This window comes from Thamnophis sirtalis, unplaced genomic scaffold (genome assembly GCF_051295495.1).
Source record: "Thamnophis sirtalis isolate CommonGarterSnake01/CBP01778 unplaced genomic scaffold, rThaSir2_p1.2 scaffold_5, whole genome shotgun sequence".
Classification (NCBI taxonomy): domain Eukaryota; kingdom Metazoa; phylum Chordata; class Lepidosauria; order Squamata; family Natricidae; genus Thamnophis; species Thamnophis sirtalis.
The window spans coordinates 69,122,317-69,141,188 of record NW_028261385.1 but is presented as its reverse complement, the minus strand read 5'-3'; the positions used below and the strand labels follow the sequence as shown (position 1 = coordinate 69,141,188).

The 18,872-nt window shown below is 36.7% G+C and overlaps 1 protein-coding gene across 1 annotated transcript in view; it reads left to right on the top strand.

The window, feature by feature from the left end:
- RORB (RAR related orphan receptor B) overlaps positions 1 to 17,768 on the top strand; it is a 138,792-nt gene extending 121,024 nt beyond the window's left edge. Inside the window, exons 5-10 of the mRNA XM_014054578.2 lie at positions 7,863 to 7,984; positions 9,917 to 10,049; positions 10,537 to 10,644; positions 11,852 to 11,962; positions 12,604 to 12,716; positions 14,356 to 17,768. Of these exons, the coding sequence (XP_013910053.1) occupies positions 7,863 to 7,984; positions 9,917 to 10,049; positions 10,537 to 10,644; positions 11,852 to 11,962; positions 12,604 to 12,716; positions 14,356 to 14,511 (743 nt within the window). The 3' untranslated portion in view covers positions 14,512 to 17,768. The remainder of the gene's footprint in view (positions 1 to 7,862; positions 7,985 to 9,916; positions 10,050 to 10,536; positions 10,645 to 11,851; positions 11,963 to 12,603; positions 12,717 to 14,355) is intronic.
- Positions 17,769 to 18,872: the final 1,104 nt, after the last annotated feature.

Below are 18,872 nucleotides of genomic sequence, written 5' to 3'. Positions count from 1 at the left end.
CCCACAATCACCATCACTGCCAACCCCAACTCTAGGTTTTCATTCTGGGTGACAAAATTGTAAAATACTTATGCTGGAAATCAGAGGTGGGTTGCTGCTGGTTTGGCCCGGTTTGGTAGAACCTGTAGTGGCGGCAGCAGAAGGTTCCACCCACCTGCCTGGATGCTTCTGCGCATGCACAGAAGCCTTGCACATGTGTGCAAGCGCGTGCTCATGCATGAGCGAACCAGTAGTAAACCGGTTAGCAACCCACCACTGCTGGAAATATTCTGTCACTTCATGCCTCTTGATCTCAGATGCTGTGACTGACATCATTTCATAAACCCTGATACATAAAAATATTGACTAAAATTGGTGGCTATAGAAATTGAATAAATAAAATAAATGAATAAATAGATTTTACTTTTTACTTAGCTCCTTTGGATCTGAGGAATTCCAGAAATTTCATTTTTTTTGTTTTTAAAAAAAACTTTTCAACTTTTAGGATTATTTTAAAAAAGATGATTGTTTTGTTAATCCAAGATAAAGAAGAATATCTTTATCTCGTTAAATTGGGAGACATTCTTTACCCTAAAATGTGAACTTAGAAAATTTTGAGAGGAAAAAAAATGACAAATATAACCTGTGAATTTTATAACAAAGCCAGTTTTATTAGAAAGAGAAAGGAAATTTGTCTAAGGAATTAGATTGAAGCATAATCTCTAGAGATCAGGAGAAAAGAGAACCACACTGGATGATCAAGAAAGGGATCTTGGAGTCCTAGTGGACAACCATTTAAATATGAGCCATCAGTGTGCAGCAGCTGCCAAAAAAGCCAACACAGTTCTAGGCTGCATAAACAGAGGGATAGAATCAAGATCACTTGAAGTGTTGATACCACTTTATAATGCCTTGGTAAGGCCACACTTGGAATACTGCATTCAGTTTTGGTCACCACGATGTAGAAAAGATGTGGAGACTCTAGAAAGAGTGCAGAGAAGAGCAACAAAGATGATTAGGGGACTTGAGACTAAAACATATGAAGAACGGTTGCAGGAACTGGGTATGTCTAGTTTAATAGAAAGAAGGACTAGGGGAGACATGATAGCAGTGTTCCAATATCTCAGGGGTTGCCACAAAGAAGAGGGAGTCAAAGTATTTTCCAAGGCACCTGAGGGTAGAACAAGAAGCAATGGGTGAAAACTAATCAAGGAGAGAAGCAACTTAGAACTGAGGAAAAATTTCCTGACAGTTAGAACAATTAATCAGTGAAGCAGCTTGCCTCCAGAAGTTGTGAATGCCCCAACACTGGAAGTCTTTAAGAAGATGTTGGCTAGCCATTTGTCTGAAACGGTATAGGATTTCCTGCCTAGGCAGGGGATTGGACTAGAAGACCTCCAAGGTCCCTTCTAACTCTGCTATTGTATTATTAAGTGGAAGGATTTGAGTTGCTTCACTCTGTATGGAAATATTGAACAGAATTCAAGTAGTCATAATGGGAATATGACGCTCTTGCCCTCAGTAAGAAGTAATAAATGCAGCTTCAGACATCAATCCCAAAAGAAGACATCATCATGAAATCCTCCTCTTATGGTTTGGGAAATGAAAAAATGAAATATCAAAGTGATAGAAGAATGTGTAGTAGGAAGTAACATAGCAGCAGCACGTGCCTCATCGTTTGTAAGAATAAAGTAGCCCAAACCTGAAGAAACTCTTAAATAGTAAAATGGAAAAGCAGAAGCTCATTCAACAGGACAGAATACGTGTAAGAGACCGCAAAGCAGGTTTTAGCAGAGTATTGATTTAAAAAACACTCTAAAAATCCCTTGAAGAGATTCTGCATGTATGGGGTCTAAACAAGTGCCTTTGTGAAAGTACATTTATGTGCAGCCCTTGATGATCTCTGAGCTTGGCTGTTTGTTTGCAGACATTAATGAATTGTCTACAAGCAAAGAAGCTCAGAAAACACCGAAGACTCCACAGTTCTGTTGACCTGCATTTAGAAATGGTTTGAGAGGACTGAGTAATTGGCCCGAAGTCATCCAGCTAGCTTTGTATTTAAGGCAGAAGTAGAACTCACAAACTCCCAGTTTCTAGCCTAATGCCTAACTACTGCACCAACCTGGCTCTACTTTTAGAAAATTTGATTCTCAGAATAGTATTTTTTTGACCAAATCTTAAAATAGTAGCATTGGTGGTAGCTGTTATGAACGTGCACACATACGTACAAACATTCAGAGTTGTAATAGATGGAGTGGTGTGCATATACCCTGCTTATTTAGAGTGTTCCCCAACAAATAAAATAAATTCAAGAGCTAATCCTGAACCATCTATCTTAGAGCCTACTACTCTAGAAATCTATATTAAATTGCATAGAAGTTTAGATTACTTTTTTAATCTAAGGCATGCATGTAGGATAGATGTTGTTTTAAAAAAGATTATTTATTGAGAAATGCCTTTGAAAACCAAGGAAGGTAGATATACATGTATATAAAACAATTTAGATTATTATTTAGGAAAAAAAGGAGCATGATGACATGATCAAAATTCAGATGCTTGGCAATTGATTCATATTTACAACTGCTGCAATGTTCAGGGATCATGGGATCATCTTTTGCAACCTTCTGATAAGCGAAGTCAGTGGAGAAACCAGTTTCGCTTAACAACCATGTTATTAATTTACCAACTGCAGTGTTTCACTTAACAACTGTAGCAAGAAGAGTCATACAATGGGGCAAAACTCAGTTAACAAATGTTTCACTTAGCAATAGAAATTTAGGGCTCTATTGTGGTCGTAAGTTGAGGAGTACCTATATGCTGAAATTATTTTTAGCAGTATAAACCATATCCTATGGGTAAATAGTCAATTAAAATTCATTACCAATTTTAACTAAGATGATTATCAGCATTTTTCAGCATTGGCCTACTTCAAACTTCTGTTCTTCCCTGTGGATATGAAGTGGATGCTAAGAAGACAAGATTCTCTCAAGAGGAAAACAAAACCGATTAAAGAGAAAGTGCTTCAGAGGAGCATTTAGGATACTATTGATATTATCTGTTTATTCTTTAGATGGACAAAAACAATAATTAAAAGACATCATGATCCTAGGGTAAACTGCATTATGAGAGAAATTTATCCTCTCTGCCTCACTCTTAGAGTCAGTTATCTTTTTCTTCTCCTGAAGGTCCTACTAGTGACCTGTGAAAGAAAAACAAAGGGCTCTTTCACATTTTATGGACACATCCTTCCTGTACAGCAAATTGGTTCCTTTCTGGTGCAGAAATAGAGGGTGGATCCTGTGTCATTTCTCTTCGGCTACCATTACATACATAAAAGAGTTAAGACTAGAATAACTAAAAGCCAGTCCCTTGGGGAATCTCCATGCTACTTACCCACAATCAGAGGTGGTATTCAGTAGGTTCTGACCAGTTCTGGAGAACCGGTAGTGAAAATTTTAAGTAGTTCGGAGAACGGGTAAATACTATTTCTGACTGGCCCCACTCCCATTTATTCTCTGCGTCCCAAGTCCCAGCTGATCAGAAGGAAATGGGGATTTTGCACTAACCTTCCCTTGGAGTGGGAAAGGAATGGGGATTTTACAGTATCCTTCCCCTGACACGCCTACCAAGCCATGCCTATCAAGCCACACCCTCAGAACCAGTAGTAAAAAAAATTGAGTCCCACCACTGCCCACAATGCTCTTTCCAGTAGCTCTGGAAAGTCCTGTGTTTTGTGATATAGATATAGATACAGCTATAGATGTAAAATAATGTAAGCTTGCTTGTTCATATCTCCCTCTTTCTTTCTGGTTTTTGTCCACCGTTTGTCCTGTTTTAACTGGGTTAAATAAATATCAAGTTGTATATTTGCTAGCTGATCAGAGGGATGTGTGTGTTTGCACTGATCTGGAGATATGGGTTGGTTTTTTGGGGTGTGTGTGTGTGTGCTGGAATTGAAAACTGTCCATAGTAATTTTCCAGAAAAATACCTATGGGCCCAGCAGGGAGACAGACCACTCAGAGACTCTATGTCAGAAAACATCTCCATTTATGTTCACACATTTCGCAAAGCATATCAGTAAACCAGCATTCAAAAGCTATATATTATGGCTACTGATCAGGAATTAAACCATCGTAACTGAGAAACAATTGGTTCACACCTACAAGGCTGGCATAACATGCTTGAAAAGGGCAAGGTCATCGGGACCAGAAAATCTTCCATGTAAAGATGGGAAGGAATAATAGCATCTCAAACTTGAAGTTGAAGGCATTGTTTGAAAACTGTGTCCTCTCAATTTCAGAGATGCCACACCTAAAGGAAGTTCAAACCAGGATAGCTTAGATGAAGCAGAATATATTACATAATATGAAATAATTCTGCAGTTGGACTTGACAAACTTTTGATTGATTCAAAATTGTGCCTTGGAGGGTGAGGGGAGATTAGAAACACACTAAGATAGACATGCTCACTCAGAATGAACTTGGTTCTGAAAAGTTCTGTGCTTTTTAACAGGTCTAAAAGTTAATTTTTGCAAGTTGTCTTTTTCCCTTCTTTTGCCTGTCTTCTGTCTTTTATCCCAGTTTTGCCAGTTAATTGTTTTGACATTTGCTGGTGTTATATAAATAAATATCAGCTGCATTTTTGCTAAACCTGAAGAGATATGTGTCCACGCTCTGATCAGTATATAATAAATGACTGCTGGATGCAAACGAAATTGTATATTGCAATAATTTACCAACCTATTTCATGCCTTACTCCCTCAAAAAAAAAAAAAAAAAACCCCAATGTGAATCTGACTTACAATTGTGTTTCCTGAAATGTAGAGTTTTTTTTAAAAAAAAAATAATTGTGAGGGAAAGAGTTGTTGCCAGTTGGAAAACCAGAAGTGGCATAACCTTAGAATTTCTAACACTGAGAAAATAAACTGTAGTACTTTAAGAATAAGAAAATCAATGACCTAGCTTTGTGATAGATTCACCTATATCACACCTAAAGTACTATTAAATTGACACTTTCCCCAGATTCTGTAACACTATGTGGATGGGTAGGTCCAAAGCTGATATCTACCTGTAGCTGCTAAAATGTTGCAATGTTTTAAAGACTTTCCAATTTTCTGTTAATTTCAATGTTTTAAAGGAAAATGTAATAATCCCATTCACTTCAGAAGGGATAGACCCATGGCCAATAGGATCTACCATTGTTAAAAATTATAATTCCCGCGTTCTAAATTTCTTCCTTTTTTTAATCACGTGTATCCAGGAATTAGTTTCATTCTGTGGTTTCTCAAAATAACTGTATTCTGAAACATCAGAAATTTCATTTAATTTTTATCAGTTAGTCATGGCTAAGACTCCTACCCATACTTCATGATTACCAATTTAAAATGGAAGTATCAAATTGAATATAATTTTAGCTGACATGTAACAACTATTAAAAAAATAAACCAAAATGCTTGAAAAATCAGGACCATTTAATTTCATTTTCTTCAAAAGCCTTTGTCCATTTAATTTATAAACTATCTAGATTTCTTAATTTAGGAAGTTTCTACAACTATCGGTATACAGTCCGAATTGAGAAAAAAATAATATGGATGAAAAGCTTTTGATAAATGTTAGGGAGTCTATGACAGGAAATGAGAGAGAGACACACTGAAATAATGATTTCAACATACAAGTCTCATTTGCACCACTTTCTGTTCTCACATATTTTAATCTTAGACTATTTTCACAATCTAAAACTCACACTACATATTGTATAAACCATAGATATTTTGAGATTAATCAAGATCATAGTACGCAGAGTGATAGTAAGACAGAAAGCAAATAATGCTCTCATTGTGGCATTTTTCATGTATTCGTTTTCAACTAGAATTTTTTCACCTGCATGGCTCAATTCTCTGAATTCTTACAGCAAAAAAAAAAATTAGATAAATGTTAGAAAGAAGGAATCCTGTATCCTTTCTCTATTCAGCCTTTCTTCTCATTTCAAAATCTGACTAGGCTTATGTTGTTTTAAACAAATATATAAAAAAGACACATGAAACTCTTATTTAATGTGGATTTTCCTTTCATGCCTGTGTCATCATTTTGGTTTCCTAGTTTAAATAAAAAAGGTATTATTGCTCATTTAAGAAAAGCATGTCAGTTGCTTCCTAAGAAGTTTGTAAGGAGCAGACTATCTTTGGCAAAACCATTCATACTTCCCAAGAATTAAAAAATGAGAAAGTTAAGAAATGAGCAGCTGATACTTCGTAAAGCCAATAAAAGAGAAAAGTGAAGTATAAAAAAGAGAAATAAGGAATATTATGGATCAAGATTCTCACACTAAACTAACAATGTTTTATTTTACAATACTTTAAAGTGTAACTTGGCAGCTCCCAACCTGTTGGGGAACTGGGCTTCACCCAGAAAATGGTTCCGTGGAGAGAGATTTTTCCATGGACCAGATATTGCATTGTTTCACATGCTGCCTGCATCCTGCGGATGGGGCTTTGTCTGTCTGTACAGCCCGGTTTCTAGCATGCTGCGATCCAGTGCAGGTTCATGGACCTGTGTTGGGTACACCTGGTCTAACTGATTCTACCTCTCCGATATTTCCAAGCATTTATTTAAAGTACCGGAAATGCTTTAAATAGTCATAAATTACTTCTGAGGATATTATTGTTTTGAAAATTATGCCTCAATTTAAAAATAATGTCTTGTAATATCAGGAAAAGAAAATAGGAGAGGAGAGATGAGTTGTTATTTTGAAAGTTGTGTGCTCCCTAATTCTACCTTTGTGATATCAGCTCTGTAAAGGATACCCTGCCATTTTCCCTAGCAAATCGTTTTATTATTAATGAAGCCACTCTTACAAAATAAAGTGCAGATTTTAGCAATCATTGGAAATGTAATGAATCACAGTGAATTGGACAATAGATGCCTTTTTAGTATTGCAAAGTGACATTTGCTATATGATTACATTGCGAAATCCTTGTTAAACTGGAACACTTTTCAGGGAAGTCATTTCTATGACACAATTGTAACACAAGTATGATATTTGCTAAATCCACTGGCAATTCAAACAAAAGCCAGTGTCCCAAGTAAGAGGCCTATCAAAAGCTCTAGATACACCTTAGTCCTATCATAATACAGATACCTGGTTAATATGTATTTCACATGACATGGAAATGTTCCTGGCAGCTGTATATATTCCAGATGTCAATTGACACTTATCTGAGAAACTCCCTTTTTATATGGACTGTATAGCATTATGTATGTGTACTTTAAGGTCATGGCTGTGCCAAAGGTACTTTTTTCAAGAGGCAACTGGACTTTCAGATTATTATTTTTTTTGAAGACATTTCATTCCTCATCCAAGAGCTGAAGAAGCTTCTTGGATAAGAAGCGAAACATGTTCAAAGAAAAACCAGAAAATCCAGTTGCCTCTTGAAAAAATCCCCTTTGGATGATTACAAGGAACTACTGCTAGAAATGTTCAGGTGGAAGACAGTGATTCTAGCCATCTGCATATAGATTTCATAAAATTATTTAGTATTTTTATTTGATTTTTATCCTGTCTTTCTAACCAAAAAAGTGTATATTATGACATGATTAGAATTCGCATTTGTAAATGTAGGTGTGTGTGTGTGTGTGTGTGTGTGTGTGTGTGTAAATTTCCTCCTCACTGTAATGGGTGGTCTGTGACTTCCTCAATCTCAAGTCCTCTACCAGAGGCCTGGGTGTTTGAGGGTCCAACAAAGGATCTTAGCTGTACCTAGCATTGCACTCTTCTGGACAGACAGCTTTGATGTTGTTGCTGGGATCCGATATAAAAAATTACACATATAATTATTTGTAAACCAAATGTTATGAGTTATATCCTATTTGTTCCTGTCTCTTAGATCGAATTGCACAGAATATAATTAAGTCCCATTTGGAGACGTGTCAGTATACATTGGAGGAACTACATCAGCTAGCCTGGCAAACCCACACATATGAAGAAATCAAAATATACCAGAACAAGGTACAAAACAAAAAAAAATCCAATAAAATGTCTTGTTTTTTTCTTACCACAAAGAAAGCATTGCCACTCTGAATTCATGATTATAACCACAGTGACTGCAAAATTGAAAAAGAATGTTTTAAAAGATGGAGCAAAGTTCTTAATCTCCATCGAATTTTTTGTGCTAACGTGTTGTGTCTGTCACTTTGAGTACCTACCCTCAGTTCTGTTTCTGCAGTTTACTTATGCTCTGTGGGAACAAAAATAAAACCTTCCCCTTAGATTTCCTGAATTTAATTTACTGGATGATCCAAGGCACTAACTTGATTTTCTTTACACAATGCTTATTGTACGTAGGTACAGCAAACATCCCTTTCTTACTCACCTTTTATTGTAAGTGAGACGGTTAAAACCCCAACTACTACAACTCTTCCTTTGAATAGATTTACCTCTTTTCCCCTGTCTAAAAATAAGCTCACTACAAGCAGAATGGAAAGAAAAGGGTTTTCAAACAAACCTAACCTCCTGTCATATGGTTATAAACTCTGGCATTCTATGAGTTGTTGAAAGCACTGTTACTTGTTTGTGTTACTAAAAGATTTCTGTACACAATTTGTAAGTTTAGTACCCTGTATTTAATTGTGTAAGTTTCCAGATGAATGTGCACTTAGAACAATGAATAAAGCATGCCCTACTGAACTTCTAATTCTTTATTCTTTTGTGATTTTCCACCTGTAATTTTCTGAAATATCAAAAGTGGAGCCAGATAATTTGATTGTGTTAAGAATCTGGAAGAACTAAGTTATTATCTGCATATTCTAAAATCCAGACTTGTTCAAAAACCATTCCTGGGTTTAATTAAGGAGGGGTATTCCTAATATAGGACCTTTCTTGTTATGGGTCTACCCTTCTAGAGAAGATGGTGATTGGAATCAAAGTACTAGGAATATAAGCATAATGAGAGTGAAGCTGACACCTTAATTAAATAAAACATTAAATATCCAAGGGTTCAAATCATGTCCCTTGGGGTAAAATCAAGATTACCTGAAGTGTTAATACCACTTTTTAATGCTTTGGTAAGGCCACACTTGGAATATTGCATCCAGTTTTGGTTGCCACAATTTTAAAAAGATGTTGAGACTCTAGAAAGAGTGCAGAGAAGAGCAACAAAGAAGATTAGGGGACTGGAGGCTAAAACATATAAATAATAGTTGCTGGAATTGGTTATGTCTGGTCTAATGAACAGAAGGACTAGGGATAACATGATACCACTGTTCCAATATCTCATGGGTGCCACAAAGAAGAGGGGGTCAAGCTATTCTCCAAAGCACCTGAGGGCAGGACAAGAAGCAATGGGTGGAAACTAATCAAGGAGAGAAGCAACTTAGAACTGAGGAAAAATTTCCTGACAGTTAAAACAATTAATCAGTGGAACAACTTTCCTCCAGAAATTGCAAATGCTCCAACACTGGAAGTTTTAAAGAAGATGTTGGAGAACCATTTGTCTGAAATGATATAGGGATTCCTGCCTAAGCAGGGGGTTGGACTAGAAGACCTCCAAGGTCCCTCCCAATTCTGTTATTCTATTCTATTCTATTCTATTCCATTCAATTCCATTCCATTCATGATTATCATAGTCTAAATCAAAGATGGACAAATTTTATGGAGCTGGAGGTTGCCCATTTGGGGAATGAGAATATTTTTTTAAATAGCCACAATGAATGGGACAATGACATTATGCAAACAGGTAAACAGATTCTCCAATGTGATCCCTGTGGGGAGTGGAGGAGGCAGAGGAGGAGGGGAACTGAGTTTTAGGGAGGGAAATCTTAGCCAGATGCATTAAATATTAGATGTTTGGCAATCTGTTACAAATTTTCAACAGCATATTCTCTGACCTAAAGAGCATTCTTTCTCTGTTTTCCTTCTTTTTCATGCAACTTCTTCTTGAAGTCAAGAGAAGCATTATGGCAGCAGTGCGCAATCCAGATCACACATGCAATTCAGTATGTGGTGGAATTTGCAAAACGGATATCGGGCTTCATGGAACTCTGTCAGAATGATCAGATTCTACTTCTCAAATCAGGTTTGTGGAAGAGATTACATTACAGTCTACTAACACTTAACCAGCATCAATATTTGATCAATAAAATAAGATAAAGATACAAGACCTGCTACACATACTAAAAAATTACACATTCTTAACATCATTTCTTTTTCTATATCAGAATGCGAAATAGAAAATTACACAATGTCTGTCCTGTGGAAACACAAATGTTATATGTTTAACTGTACATAATAGTGATTGAAAGTATGATGTTGTAAGCCAATTCAACAGTGAGATGGGTAGCATATAAATTTAATGAATAAATAAATAAAGCAATCATCATCCTAGCCGGACAAAGTTTAAAAAATTATGTGATTCAATATTCTTCTAAAATAAAGCTTTAATATATCTTTTCTTACAACATTCATCAAATATCAGAGATAGTATTTGTACAACACAGAACTGGCTATATTGTCTTGTTGGGATATTTCTGTGTAATATTTCAGGACTTTTGTTATCATTTCAGGCTGCTTGGAAGTTGTTCTAGTGAGAATGTGTCGTGCCTTCAACCCACTCAACAACACCGTCTTGTTTGAAGGAAAATATGGAGGAATGCAAATGTTCAAGGCTTTGGGTAGGCGGGTTGTTTTGTTTTTTTCAAACTGAAGGCTTTGTAAATAATTGGGATTCGTTTCAGTTCATCACCATTTGTAATATTTGGGGGATCAAGAATTTGCTAGATCTATTTCCTCAGATGAGAATTAAAATCTAGTTCATATCAGGACATTCTGTTTATGTCCTATATAATAGCAGCAAACCAATTTTCTTATTCTTGAATCTCTGTTTATTGAGTAATTATTTTACATGCTTTTGCTATGTCACCTGGCAGAATTGAAATTCATTTCTCCAAAAGATTTATGAGCTACTGCCAAACTTAAAAAAAATACAGACTAAAAACTTGTACTAGATTTGGAAAAGGTACAAACTTGAATTTTAGATCAGAATAAGATTCAGGTGTAAGGTAGTAAACATACATACTGAAGGAGAACGGTAAAGATTTAGGGTCAGGGAGTCATGCATTCATAGTAGGAATGAGGAGGGCAGGTTGATCAAACATGTATCATAACATCATGAATCAGCAAATCCATGACTCAGCTTTTATGTCTGACCTCAGGATATAAGTATGAAAAGGCAGGAGTTATTTTGTGAGATCACAAATTCTACTGTGTTCAGAAAGTTTTAAAAAGTGACTTCAGTTTTTTTGTAGATACCTAACCTGAAAGGAGAAAATTACTTCTACGTAGATTATTATAACTGAATGAGCCCATTAGATTTATAATAAGTAATTGAGTGACAGGTCAAAATTTGCCTTCATAGCCCTAAGTGGTTTAGATAGATGAATGGCTAGCTGCTCCATTACAAACCTTATAGCTATTCACTAAAGTTCCTCTTTCAGGTATTCCACCTCTAAAGTTGAGGTGGCTGTTTAAGACAGCAGCATGCAGAATTGATGGGCAAATGACTGAAAAGCTCACAACTATTGTTCTCATGGTATTGTTCGCATGACTCCCTTGAGTGGAGTCAGGACTGAGAACGATTGAGCTGTTGATAGAGCTGAATGGAAGCCTAGATCTCTTCAACCATAAAGTATACAAGCTTAACCAAATGAAGCATGCGGGTTTGAGATTCATTCTTGCTACTATCAAACTCATACCCAGAAATTTCATGTAGGAAGCTGGGTAATAACTTGACAACAGTGCTGAATAGTTGAGCTGTATAAATCCTAAACACACTCAAAAGATATTTCCAGAACTTGACTTGATTATCTGTGTTGCCTGTAGGTTCTGATGACCTTGTGAATGAAGCATTTGACTTTGCAAAGAACTTGTGTTCTTTGCAGCTGACCGAGGAAGAAATTGCCTTGTTTTCATCTGCTGTTCTGATATCACCAGGTGATTTCCTGCAACTGACTTTCCTTTTTTTAAAAAACTCATCCTATGTTCAAAATCTACCACTGTCAGTCTTTCTTATCCTGTAGCACATCACCCATGCAAGCATATTAACTTAATTAAGGAAAGCTGAATTTATATAATCTGTTTTGTGTTTTGTTTTCAATGTGGTATAAGTTATAAATTCAGAAGCTAGGCCCAGAAAAATGTCATGGTTGAGCGTCCCACAGATCTCATTTCTTGTAGCTCAGGAACCGTCAACATGATGTGTGAGTGAACTGTACAGATTGTTACCTGGAGGTAGTTTGTCAGTATTACCCTTTCCTTGGAAAAGTCTTTAAATTCAATGTCCTTTAAATTTATAGATCAACTTCTGAATTGTAATCTGTTTTCCTTTAGAAATGATAACATTGCATGGCACAGCTTTGGGATTAATAGATTGGTCCATTAGAGAAGTGCATTGAGGATTTCACATGTGTAATTCAAAGTAATTAGATTTTGATTTGAAACTGAATGAATGCACTTCTTTCTCAAACCCGAGATATTACATTGCTGAAAATTAAACTAATTACCATGAATCTCCTTTCCACCTTCTAATGACGTATATTTATGCTTATTTTAATTTTGTTGTCTTGTTTGGCCAGATCGAGCTTGGCTTTTAGAACCAAGGAAGGTCCAGAAACTTCAGGAAAAGATTTATTTTGCACTTCAACATGTGATTCAGAAGAATCATCTTGATGATGAGACTTTGGCAAAGGTAGAACATCAATACAAAATGACATTTGCAGATAATCCAATATCTAGATGTACAACTATACTAGGATATTTGCTTTCCCTCATTTGTAATGGCAGTTTTCCCCAGTAAAGAAAGCAGTTACTCAGATATAATGATTCCCAAACTTACTTGGAAAAGCACTGTCAATGACCTCAAAGGAAAGTATGGGCTTGCAGGTATATAGACTTCCATGGGGAAGTTTGCTTAAACAGCAGGTTAATTTAGTCATAATACTTAATTGGTTTTGGGGCCCAATTCTGGCAGAAGCTAGTTGTTCCTGAATTAACTGTTTTTCACTTCTAACAAGCTATTTCCCACTATATTTATAGGCCTTTAGTAAGTTCATGTGGAAGAGTAGATGACATAGTTGGAAATGTGTTGCTGGAATTCCTCTGTAGCTCAGAAGCACCCATGGGAGTCAAACCTTGAGTTGCAGAGGATCTTCTCTGCAAGGCCCTTCTCTAACCAATGCCTTCATTAGTTCCCATCTATCAGAGGCAGTGTGTGATTGGTTAGGCCAGGCGTCAGCAACCTGCGGCTCTGGAGCCACGTGTGGCTTTTTCATTCCTCTGTCGCGGCTCCCTGTTGCCAGTTGACACCACAATTTTGAGAGGAGCTTCCAGTTAGGGGGAAAAGCATGGCACACCAGGAGGAGACTCTATGGCAAGGAGTAGGTTTTCTAGTCGGCTCCACAATTGATAGGGCTTTCGGTTAGGACAGGAAGAAGAAAAAGGGGCTGTGCTAGGAGGAGACTCTATGGTGGAGGAACCGGACTTCTGGTTGGCTCCAGAATTGAACTGGAACTTCTGATTAAGACCTTTGTGGCTCTTTCAATGTTAAAGGTTGCTGACCATGGAGTTAGGCTTACTAACTAAACTCTGAAGGGAATGTTACTTTCAAAAGCTGCTCCAAGAAGCAGCCTTGACTGCAGTGTAAGTATATTCTTCTACAGTTAGATAAGCTGGTAGGCTTGACCTCACCTCCTTGACAGGTGCAGAGAGGTGAGAAAAAGGAGATTATGCAAGTGGGGAAAAAGTATTGAAAGTTGAGTAAGCATTGTGTTGGCCCAGCCAGCCAAGGGAGTCCCCAAAAGTCATCTTGCCTCTGGTCCCCTCAGAACTGATGATGTCCTTACTGCAATTTTTCTCCTGCTGAATGGAAGGATGCAGAGCTACCCTCTCATGGGAGAAACAGACACTCACCTTAAAATGAGGTGTTTCCATTTGAGTTTTTCCACTTAAGCTTCTCAAGTGTATTAAGAAGGCCTTAACTGATTAGCCTAATTGACAGGATGTCTGTCACAGAAGTTCTGGCTTTGTCTTTCTAGCAAGTCACTTTTTCTTCCCTAACATTGAGTTTAGTTCCTCTTTGGTTCCCTAAAATGTATTTAAATGTTTTTAAGCAATGTGTGTTTTGTTTATGAACTGTTTAAGGTATGGCTTTAACTTCAGTTGGCAAAGAAAAGTCAGAAATTTTATTAAGCAGCACCAAATTAAATTCTACTGCCATGTTTTTAAGTAAAAAAAAAAACAATGTTGGAAGAATTTGAAAGCATGCATTTATGCACTCTTTGATTTGGAATTAAAAAAAATTGGTTTATCTTTCTCTGTCTGCCTTCCAGTTAGTAGCCAAGACACCAACCATTACTGCACTTTGCAACCTGCATGGAGAAAAACTGCAGGTATTTAAACAATCTCATCCTGATATAGTGAACACACTTTTTCCTCCGTTATACAAGGAACTGTTCAATCCAGATTCTACCACTGGTTGCAAGTGAAGGGAAAGTGAAAGCTCCTGGAACGCATCGCTGATCAGGCAAAGGAATTGTTGTCATGAAGACTTTCTTTAAAACTTGTCACTACTGCAAACCTAGGAATGTCCTGCACTTAATAGAATTATTTTTCACCGCTACAGTTTGAAGAATGTAAATATGCACTCCTGACTGGAGCCTCTTTGGTTTCTCTTCTTTTTGTTAATTTTTTTTTCCTTTGTTTAATTTTTAACTGACCAGAAAATTGCAAGTATAGAATACTGAGTGTGATTTTTATTGTTTATTTTTATTTTATTGGGGCTATGCTCTGGGAGACCACTGTTTATAGATGTTTATTGTAGATATAAAAGAAAGCAGAGGAGTAATTTGCAACATTACTCTGTTTAGTCAAATATAATTTAAGGAAAATCCACTAAACTAGGCTTACCTACTTTCTATGTTTTAGCTAGTTAAATGCATGTGGCAATTTGTAGCTGTCTTGGAAACAGGTGTGTATGTTTATGCAAAAAGTCATGGACTTTCCCTTTGTGTGTGCGGCATCAATGCATTGAGGGCTTCATACAGACTTTAAAAGACCCTGCTTTCCCTGAATTCTTGACACAAGAGTGGACAAAGCACATTTCAAAGCAGTAGAGTGAGTATTTCATGTCTTGCCCTATTGCTTTTTCCCTACTCACTATACAAAGATGGTTGGGGACTGTCCATTACCCTATGTATTAACCTGGGGAGGGAGGGGGAATAAGGGAAAATCTAGAATATTGAAATCCCATATGGATTCTCTGACACATGGGGAAACTTCATGTCCTATTTGTATATGAGCAGTATATATCAGGGAAGGCCAACATTCATACTTTTCAACCTGTTCTACCCTTTAGACCAGTGGTTCTCAACCTGTGGGTTGCGACCCCTTTGGGGGTCGAACGACCCTTTCACAGGGGTCGTCTAAGACCGTCAGAAAACACATATTTTTGAAAAAATACAGAAAACATATAATAATTTTATGGTTGGGGATCACCACAACATGAGGAACTGTATTAAAGGGTTGTGGCATTAAGAAGGTTGAGACCCACTGCTTTAGACCATGTTTAGAACCAGGAAAATATTTTTACGCACCATTTGATCTCCTCTCCACTATAAATCCTAATAAAATGGAATCATCCAGGGGAGTGTTTCCCAACATTGGCCATTTCTAGGTACGTGGACTTCAATTCCCAGAATTCCCCTGCCAGCATGGCCATTGACAAGAATTCTTGCAGTTGAAGTCCATATCCCTGGAAGTAGCCAAGGTTGAGCACACTAATCTAGAGGGTTATTTATTAAATAAAAAAATAAAAAAGAGAGAGATGCAATATGAAATCTCTCATACACAGAAGGGCACCACCTAAACTTCTTTAAACAACCATTTTTTTCCTGTTTGAATAAAATTGTAGGAAATGTTTTAATCAAGATTTAATTCACATTTGAACATACCATCGGAGAGAGGATAAAAGTGCTTTATGAGTCAACTGTTAGCCATCCCTGAAATGTACCAAATACTTTATATATATAAAGTATATATGTACACACACACACACACTTGTAGCATAAAATAAGATCCCTATTTTTAAGGACGTTCTCCTGTATTTTTAAATTTCTCTTTGTAATGTGTTAGGGTTATGTTGGGCAAGTAGAATTTTGCTCTGCCATCCATATATAATTATAAGATGGTAACGTTTCTGATCAATTTGTATATAATGTTTATGCGTACTCAGCCAGTGAATGAAAAGTCAGATTTGTGTAATTGGTGCCAAAGCCTTGTCTGGATAATTCAAATGGACAGAGAGAAAATTAATGGGAGATTTTTCTTTTCATCAGTGATAGAGCTGAAGTCTATACTAAACGTACTATTATCAAATATATTACCAATCCAGTGTTTAAATTGCAGAGTACAACATACAGCACCCCAAACAGTACATTTGTTTTGTGTGGACCAGATAATTTATTTTATTAATCTTTCCTGAAACAGGAACAATTAGAGATTTAGTTTGCTCTGTTATCCTTCAAGGGCCATCGGAGCAGGTCCAGTAAGAGATAGCTTTGAAGAATGAAGTAAAAGTCACAAGGCCATCCAGTCACCAGCTAGGATCTTTTGTGAGAATGCAAACTTCTCATATGCATCACCATTATATAACTATACTGCAACCTTTGGATTACCATGTCTTTCATTGGTTCATTGGTTCACATCCAGAGCTCTAGTTGATTAGTTTCTAATGTGCAATAAAGTTGAAGATCAGCCTTTAGGTCTCTCCCCCCCCCCCCTACAAATGAGTCTTGCTTAATAGGGAAATGGTTGTTCTATGAAATTTTATTCCTTAGTTCCAGGAGACATTCTATTAAAATGTTTTTTCCATCTCCCAAGAATTTTAAAGAGGAATTTATAAACAGACACAATAAAATTGTCTTCTTCTACCATCACTCTCTTTCTCTTGGGTTCGTCAAACCTATACTTTTGAATGACTCCTTTAGGATTCAAATTCATACTTCAGAAGTATGCACGTACAGTTATTAAAGGTCTTACAAAGACACATCCTTCATCCTTCCATTAATTGGGCCTTCATTATTGCTCTGTCTTACCTTCTTAGAAATTGGGAGAACTATAGAGTGCTTCCATTATTTTGCATTCTACCTGCATTCAGAAGTCTGCCATCCTGCAAAGTCATTGTTTTGAGCTTTTGACATTAATGTTCTCTACAGATTACAATGTTCAATGCTATTCTTTTAAAATTGCTTTATACACACAGCATTCTGCACTCCAGGTTTTCCTTTAGAAATACATAGCAGAGCTGTGGTACAAATAGTGTTTTTTGAAATGTATTCAACAACATCTCTACCTCTGATTTTCCGAACCAGAAATACATTTTTTACAGTCCTCTTGAAGCTATCCTTCCCTAAAGTGTTAAATTAATCCATTGAGCTCTGAACAATGTAGTGAGAAATCTAAAGAAGATGAAACTTGGAGGTACATAAGCAGACTCCCATTCATATAATACAGCTTCTCTCTCTTATACAATCCCTCAGAATTTGCTAGTTAGTCCCTAAATCATCCATTAAGATTTTGAAAGTGCTCAAAACGTCAGTGGGGAATGAAAATTACAATCCTTGTTTCTGCTAACAGAAGCTTTTTGCTGGAAGGGATTAATTAGCTACTACTCCTAATTTAGAGGTGCCTGTCATCTGTTACAAAAGGATGGAATGAAGAGCAACATACTATTTCCCTCCCCCCCTCTCTCTCTTTCACACACACACACACACACACACACATCACTACCATAATAAATTTACAACTGTTTAATTCTGACTCCTGTTGCTTTTTCTTATAAGGCCCCAGTGCCTTTTAAATATAGGCAGAAGCTGCACCTTAGCCACTACCACAATATTGCCATTCTTACAAAAAAAAAAACAAAAAAAAAACAAAAAAAAACACCACCTCATGTTTTTAGTGCAACTAAGTCAAAAAAAACAACATTTCTTGGGTCAATGTTTGCTACATCCTATTTTGTTTTGTTTTAAACTCTACTGATTTTCCCCTTCAAGGAATGGGATTGACAAGAGACACTGTCCCAGTAAATGATATCTCTCTTTTTTTTCTTTAGTTGATTTTTCTATTTTGGAACCAAGACAGCAATAACACTTTATATTGTATTCTGATAATGTACAAGCACTGAGCCACTTTATTCTCAGTGTCTGAGCAGACAGATGTAGACTGCTTGTTACACTTCTACAGGGACTTAATTTTGTATAAATGTCACTCCTGCTGGCGCTCTGTATAAAGAATTAATTCCAAGAGTCATATTTCCTTCTAATGGAAAGATTACTTTACCAATTGCTAGGAAAACAGGGTAATAGAAGACACTCAATTAAACCAGGCTGTTTCCAAATGCAATATATATTTGATGATTGGTTTGCATAAGGGGCCTTGCAGGACTTGACGCTGGGAGGTCTTGATCTCTTCCAACTCTCATTTAACACAATCTTCTTGATTTCCTTCTTTTTACTCCATCTTGATTCTATATTGTGGAAACATTGGGCAGCTTCCTTTAAAATTGTTTTTATTCTGAGAGCTACATATACACAAATAGCTGGTCAAGTTAATCATTCCTTTAATTCCATTTCTCTGCACTCTGCCAATATGTTGGGAAGGAAGGAAGGAAGGAAGGAAGGAAGGAAGGAAGGAAGGAAGGAAGGAAGGAAGGAAGGAAGGAAGGAAGGAAGGAATTTTTTTAAATTAGTAAAATTGGTAAATTGGTAAAATTGGAGAATGCCTGGGGGTCAGATTATGTATAGGTTCCGTTAAATGTTTGCCTTCTTCAGCAAGTCTTTATAGAGAA